Source organism: Liolophura sinensis, chromosome 1, assembly GCF_032854445.1.
Source record: "Liolophura sinensis isolate JHLJ2023 chromosome 1, CUHK_Ljap_v2, whole genome shotgun sequence".
Lineage (NCBI taxonomy): Eukaryota > Metazoa > Mollusca > Polyplacophora > Chitonida > Chitonidae > Liolophura > Liolophura sinensis.
Genome location: NC_088295.1, coordinates 27,699,227 through 27,707,111, shown reverse-complemented (window position 1 = coordinate 27,707,111; position 7,885 = coordinate 27,699,227). Strand labels below are relative to the sequence as shown.

Sequence of the window (7,885 nt, the reverse complement as noted above, 5' to 3'; positions counted from 1 at the left end):
CTCAGTCCAATATTTATGCTTTTCCCGATATGTTGTCTAATCGATCCATGAAGTTTTAAACTGATATGACTCGTTTATATTCAATTTCAGATTATAATGGGGCGCCGACCAGCAAGATGGTGAGTTGTGCAACAACAACATAAACGTCACTGTTCAGAGAGCAGTGCTATTTGTTTTTATCAGGTTGAGGCAGTTTGTTATAAAAATTAATTATTCTGAACATAAGCATTTGATTAAACAATTGATTCTTTAATGACAGCTGAATAGTAATTTTAAGATCTATTTTGAACAGTATATTACTTTACTAGTTATGAGATATATTTACCTGTCTCATCATTTAATCATTCACCTGAAAACTCTGGTTGGTCCTCTCCGCAAAGCCTTGAAATCCACTCAAAAAGAGCAGCACTTGAAGAGAGTAGGACGTTTATTATCACAAGTGTAAGTCTACTCCTAACTTGACAGTCGTATCTTTTCGTTCCTGTTCAAAAAGTACAGTTCAAAATCACCCAAAACACCATAAATTTGGTACTGGAGTAAAGCCAGAGAGCCAAGAAGTGCTTGTCCGACACAAGTATATTTATGGTGTTGGAGCTCTAGCCCTAAATTAGCACTGAGATTGGTTGGCCATGTTCACAGCCTTGCTTTCGCATGCTGCTAATTTGTGACAGGCACATTTGTGTTAAAGGAGAAGAAAATTTAAATATCAGTCAAATACCGTTGAAAAGCGTATGCAATTCCTCACAGGCACATATCAGAAAAAATTCAACTTGTACCGCAAGTTGATAAATTATAAATAAACTCAGTGACAAAATCTGCTGTGGGCGACTCCATTTTGCTTAAGGACAAGTCCTGAAGTCTTCTGTGTTAGGAGAATTGCCGTCGGAAACCACCGAAGTGCAGTTCGTGCATTTCTGGTAGAACTCTTCTTTCCAGAAGGTAGCGAACAGTACAGTTCGTTTTCCGTTCGACAATTGGGAAACCGGAATGTTGGATGTTGGTTCCGAGTTTACACGAACAAGCAGACAGTTTTAACGACTCTCATTGGCTCAGAGACAACACACCCGCAGCATAAATTACAGTGTGCTAAAGATGGACTCCGCGATTTATGCCAGCTTTGCCATTTTCAGGCTTTATGTGTATGGTGAGGAAAAAATCGCAAAATTATGCAACAGGCACCACCAGATATAAAAAAAAAATGTGCTCTTTTCAGCCTATAGTGTCATGTTTTTAAATTTTCTTCTCAATTTTGATTGTTACGGTCTTTATTATTCACAAATAACTAGGGGGTATGAAGTAGAGTTACTGAAGGAGTTGTAGCGTACAGCTTTAACATGTTGAGAACAGTACACGTGAAAGGGCCGAGTTCCAGGTTAGTAAATGGAAGAGTACAGATCTGTAGTTCTGAAAACTAAGCTGGTAAGAATGTGACAGATTTCAGATGTAGCCCTGTGTAGGACACTATATATGTCCAAGTGTTTGTGTGACGTTGATGGATTTAGTTGCATTTTATTTGCATCACATACTATATGGGTCACTCAGAGGCTCTGCCCAGCTTTCTCCCACCACAATGCTGGCCACCATTGAACAAGTGAAATATTCTTGAGCGTGTTTAAAAAGCACCAAGGGTCACCTAAAGACAGGAATGACAGACCGGACTGGTATAATGACCAGATTTGATAGGTGTCTGCTATACATTGGTAATCGTAACAGAGAAACTACTGCCTTGACATTTATCAACCCAACAGAGTCAAACACCAATCAAATAAATAAATAAATCATATATTATAGGGCAAAGAAATCAGGGCTTGAAACTAAAATTTTAGCCACCTGTCCCTGGGACAGACACGGATACAAACTTAGCTGCCCAATAACAGAAATACCTGTGGCAAGAGTAAGTAAGTTTTGAAATCGCTGAAATGTGGAAATTCTCTAAAAAAAAAACACCTACTTAATTACAATTCCTGCTGATTTTTTGAATAGCCATTACATGTTTTGCAGCTGAAATCTTATCCTTTTATGGACTGATCTCAATTATTTTTCATGTGAATTTATGGTATCCAGTCATCTCTTCTCTGTGGTGGTGTAGTTAACTTGCGAATGCCTTCCATCTAGCAGCTTTTCAACACACAAATATGAGTAATCTCCCCTGTCTAGCCTTTTGGGGGTGAGAACTTCATTTAACAGCAACCTCAACAAGCATTTTTGATTTGGTAAATATTACAAAGACAAAGCGTAATATTCTTAACATAAGATCATAGTTTACTTGTGTTTCACTGAATATTGTATTTACTGAACGTTTACTGAAAAATACAGCAGCTCGTGTACAGTTTTCAATGTAGCGACGGGTTGCCTCTTGTATATTTGGCCTGTCCCAGACAAGCAGACAAAACTCAAATTTATTTCATATAATCTCAGCACAAAATTTGCAGAAAATTCATGGAGTTTTTCTCATCATTATAGTACAACTACTGTAAGATAATGTCGTGTAGACATAGCAGAGACAAGCCCCCCACCTTGCCTCATCCAAAACCGAATGAACTAACAAAACTTGAAATGCTGATTTAGCTTATAAATGGGTTGATGACAAAGCAAAGCATCGACTATCTAGACCACTAACCAAGTTCCAGTGGACCCCCATACTTGTACAGATGACTAACATTCTTTACTATAAACAGGCATTACCCTGCTGATACATGGTATAGTATCAGTTCCCGTTACTGAGCATCACCGTTTTGTGACAATAATATACATTTTTTTTTCTTGATACAGTCCAAGTGTGAAGCTGTCTGAAATGCTAGTGATGTTGGTTAAATTTTAATAAAGCAGTAATACTTTATTCATGTTTGACAATACTCTCTGATTTGAAGTCTAAGGTGATCTTAACATAATTGTTTACTCCTGATTTCAGTTACCGCTACTGCAAAAATAAGCCCTACCCTAAGTCAAGGTTCTGCAGGGGTGTGCCAGGTAAGAGATTGCCAAATTCACAGATACCTATAATTTTAAGGGGACACAAAAGGAGATAGTGCCTTAAATTTCTCAAAATACTCTGTTCAGTCCTGATGGTTTTAAGGAAATTCTTTGTCAATACCTGATTGATGAAGACAGGAAAAGAAATAACTAGCTAATTTTGTTTGGCTTCAGAGGTTGATACACGTGAATTTTAGACCTCAGTATTCGGTGGTAAAATTCAATTGAAAACTGAAAATTGGGGTAAAGAAGCTCAATTCTGTGTCTTTTTGGTAGAAATACATTTGTGGATAAAAAGTGAATTGCATTCAAATATATATGCATAGCAATGAGCAGTCAACTTCAATCGCCAACAGTTGCATCTGTGACAAGCCGAAGTGGTCATGCGTGTATTGGCTGCAATTAAATTAAAATCAGGCTTTAAATACATTCGCTCAGTTGGTTAGCGCGCTAGCGCAGCGTAATGACTCGGGAGCCTCTCACCAATGCGGTCGCTGTGAGTTCAAGTCCAGCTCATGCTGGACCGGTGAAAGATCGGTGCGAAAACAAGTGACATCTCTGAAGGAAATGAAAGAGGATTCTAGTCACTCTTGATAATACCTGTATGAGATGGTTGAGTAATTTTGGCCATATTCTAACTCGGAAAATTAAAGTTTTTAAGATTTTTTTTTTTTTTTTTTTTTTTTTCATTATTTCCTTGATCTTGCTATCCCATCGTTGAAGAAAATCCAGGAAAACAAATTCAAACAAATAATACAGTAGATACCTCTGATCAGACTAAGTCTTGTCTGTTGTGGTTGTAGGCCTATGTAAGGTTATATTTCATGTAATATTTTTTAATTCTTGTAATTTAATATTTATAACAACCAACAACTGAACATGCATTGTTTACAACTGCTTCATTAAATACCTCTGGGCAAGATAAGCCTTATCTCTGTATTTTGCACGTCTACTTTTGATATATTGTTTGTTAGTTCCTTTCTTCCTTTAACATAACAACCAGCAACTGAACATGCATCACCATGGTTAATATCTGTTTTGTTATACAATGTATAACTCTGATCAGGATAATATACTTGTAAAAGTATATGTACGTACCAACACTAAAATCATGAAATGAACCTCAAATGAACTTAAACTTTCTCTCTCTCTCGTATATATATATATATATATATATATATATATACATGTATGTATGTACACCGATGTATCATATACTTTCACGTTCAGAAAATTACCAGTCACTAAAGCGGAACTCAATACCAGGTTAGAGTTGGTGTTTAATATATAAATAAACTTCATCTAGACCAGAAAAAACTCAATTTTGAGTTTCCGGTTATAAAAAGTTGGACTTCTATGAACCCTGGGCGTATGAGGTTAATGAAGGTTGAAAGTTTTAATGTACAGCCTCTCCTGGTGACCATACTCCAGAAGGAATGTGTTTGGAGACTAAGCTGCACTGGGAAACCGTCAGTCTGATGATCCTGAAACATCCGTTGTCAAGTGTAATATGTATATGTACATGAATTTAATAGTAGTAATAAATCAATTCACCATTATTACCATGATTAAGTGACCATTGCTCATTGCTTTTTAGATCCAAAGATCAGAATCTTTGATTTGGGTAGAAAGAGGGCACGAGTGGATGAGTTCCCACTCTGCGTTCATCTCGTTTCTGATGAGTTTGAACAGCTGACATCCGAAGCTCTGGAAGCTGCTCGAATCTGCGCCAACAAATATCTGGTGAAATTCTGTGGTAAAGATGCCTTTCACTTGAGGATGAGATGCCACCCATACCACGTCATCCGAATCAACAAGATGTTGTCGTGTGCTGGGGCTGATAGGTAAGCAAAACTGTTAGAAAAGACACATTGTACAGCAATAACCTTTAAAACAGACAGGACTGAGAATACCACATGGCGCTAACATGCTTGTTTTATAGCGGTAATTGTAGTTCCATGAGATGCTACGGTTTACAGTACATACGGTGTGGTATTAATCTAGTTGCTACCAATTGTGTATAAGATTTACTGGCATGTAGGATCTTGTGCGGTATTTGGCTTGGAGCAGATTTGAAAGCTCCCTTTTTGCATGTGTGTGTGTATGTATATATATATATATAAATAATATAATATAATATAATTTATATTCATTAAATAAGAAATTATCTAGAAATTCGTCTCTTGCTAGTCAGTTTCTAAGCTTAATTAGTGGTGGTTCTCACTATACCAAGTTGCACAGCACCCCCTGTTTATTAATCATTCACTGAGAGCATATATAAGAGAATGGCAAATTAGTTCTTTCATTGGTCCAAAACTGCACATAAGATTTTGCCAAAGCAAAAAACATGATGACTGAAGTTTAATATATTGAAAAGACCAATGACTTTCAAAGTTTTGAATAAGAACGGACAAAGCAGCCCTAAAATCATTTTACAAGTGAACAAACATAGCAGGGGTAGAAAAATAGCAATTCCATCTTGCTTGACATTGGGCAGAGTATAAAAAAGTTGATTATTTTTAAAATGAGTCAATATCAAAGCCAATCAATATTGTGTGTGGCCACCCCTTTGCTTCCATGCATGCAAAAACTCTTCCGCATAGAAAAAATCAGTAGTCTGAGATGACGTGGGGTTCCCTGCCATTCATTTTGAAGAGCGAACGCCAGTTCTTGTCTGTTGGCTGCAAGGTGTGGCCGTTGTCTTACTCGGCGACCCATGATATCCCAAAGGTGACCTATGGAGGACATGTCTGGGGAGCATGCAGACCACGGCAAGACGTTGACATCCGTTAAGTTCTGCACAGTTTCAGCTGTATGGGGTCTGGCGTTGTCATGCTGGTACAGGACACCACGTGGCTGCTGTTGAAGGAATGGCAGGACAGCAGGACGTAGCATTTTATCCACGTAACATTGAACTGTTAGGTTCCCGTAGATGATGACCATTAGTGTCCATTCCTGTCCATAAATCCCAGCCCACACCATCACGCTGTCACCACCAAACGGTACACCTGACGAACCGCTTCCTGGCAGTGACGTCATGATACAGCTGTTTGTTCGCCTCTTTGACGGTAAACTCGCTGTCTGCCATCAGCTCAGAACAGGCAGAAGCAGCTTTCATCCGTGAAAATAACATGTTGCCAATCACGTGGGTGCCAATGGCGTACAATTCGAGCCCATCGCAACCTCTGGCGACGATGTTCAACTGTCAGCTGGCCTCTGAATGGTCGATGGGCCCTAATTCCGTGAGCCATGAGTCTCCTGGACATGGTCTGCCGTCTGACCCGGTGACCTAAGGCGACTGACCTGGTGATTGACGATGACGTTGTAACTTCCTCACTTGGTGTTCAGCATGAAGGGGATAGTGCAACGACTGGTTGACCCGTATCAGTATAATGGCTCGGGCGGTGTGGCCTACTTGCCTTTGGTAGGTCGTCTCAGTGAAGCAGCACTAGATAAAAGAGCGGTGGAAATCCGTCCTGCCACAAACAGGCACATTACACGTACATGCACCCTAAGGATTCCTTCGTCGTCATATGACTGAAAAATTGTTGAGTACAACGTTAAACCCCAAGCACTCACTCACTCACCCTTGCTGTCAAAGTTGTCTACCCTTGCTTTCATAGCTGTCTACTTTTGTGTCAGTTCAGAAATGTATACCTTTAACCATTCATGTGAAACATAAGTGTTTCATACTGTTGCCTCCCTGGTCATAAATTTAAAGCCATTGCAGATCTAAGTGGCTTTCACGTGTAGATTTAAGGTGGTTGAATTTGAAACATTATCATCTCGTATATTATTGGATTACTAAAATCTGAAAGTGTATGGTACTAGTTTTCCATGTTTTACATATGTACAGTGGCTCTTGTTTTCTGCTTTATTTATGTCAGGCTCCAGACAGGGATGAGAGGTGCCTGGGGCAAGCCTCAGGGCACAGTGGCCCGGGTGGACATAGGTCAGATCATCATCTCCGTGAGAACCAGAGAGCAGTACAAGGCCCAAGCCATTGAAGCTTTCAGGAGAGCTAAGATGAAGTTCCCGGGACGACAGAAGGTACGTTCATTCTCCAGCTAGTTATGGCAACATTTTAATTCTTACAATGGCACCTGACAAAGTAAAGCTTTGATAGCTTTTGATGACAGTAATAAAGCTTTGTTCATTGGGCGATTTTATAAGTTGCATTTGTGGATGTCTCCATTTAAGTCGATTTACAGGTTAGAATATCTACAGTAAAAGCCACTTAAAATCTGAAGGCATACTCTGTAGTGGATCAAAATATAGTTCATGTTTTATATTCATGCACTACCCCAGTTCAAACTGTTTTCAAATATGTGATTGATTCGTGTGTTCTTAGATTCACGTGTCCAGAAAGTGGGGCTTCACCAAGTGGGACAAAGAGAACTATGAGGAGATGAGGGCGAGCGGGCGCCTGGTGCCTGACGGCGTAGGGGTTCAGTACAAACCCGACCACGGACCATTGATTAAGTGGAAACAGGCTCAGATGGCTAAATAAACTAAAACTGAGCCAGTTCTGTGGTACAGTCTGTCAACAGTTATGAATAAAGCTGTAGAGAGATAGTTTGAGCTTTCAGTGTTGTTTTTATCAGTATGTGCAAAGGCTCTTCCCGGCCAACAGTCTAATGTGTTCTCTTTTGTCATTGCTACTGCTTTTGTGGCTTAGTGGTAAGAGCGTCTGCCTCGAAGCCAGGACATCTAGGATCAGTTGCAGGTTGGGTCGTACCAAATACTTAAAATGGTACTTGCTGCTTCCTGGCTTGGCACTCAGCACTGGTATGTTAGAGGAAGGACACATGACTGGTTGGCCCGGTGTCGGTATAATGTGGCTAGGTGGGGTGTTATGTCGGGTGTCTTTTGCATGGTAATTATTTATTTATTTGATTAGTGTTTTACGCAG

At 39.6% G+C, this 7,885-nt stretch overlaps 1 protein-coding gene across 1 annotated transcript; it reads left to right on the top strand.

The window, feature by feature from the left end:
• Window positions 1-90: 90 nt before the first annotated feature.
• Window positions 91-7,549, top strand: LOC135462199 (large ribosomal subunit protein uL16-like). The gene is made up of 5 exons (XM_064739599.1): window positions 91-119; window positions 2,912-2,970; window positions 4,571-4,817; window positions 6,861-7,023; window positions 7,325-7,549. Exons 1-5 carry the CDS (start codon window positions 97-99, stop codon window positions 7,481-7,483), a joined length of 651 nt encoding a protein of 216 aa, XP_064595669.1. The 5' UTR covers window positions 91-96; the 3' UTR covers window positions 7,484-7,549.
• Window positions 7,550-7,885: the final 336 nt, after the last annotated feature.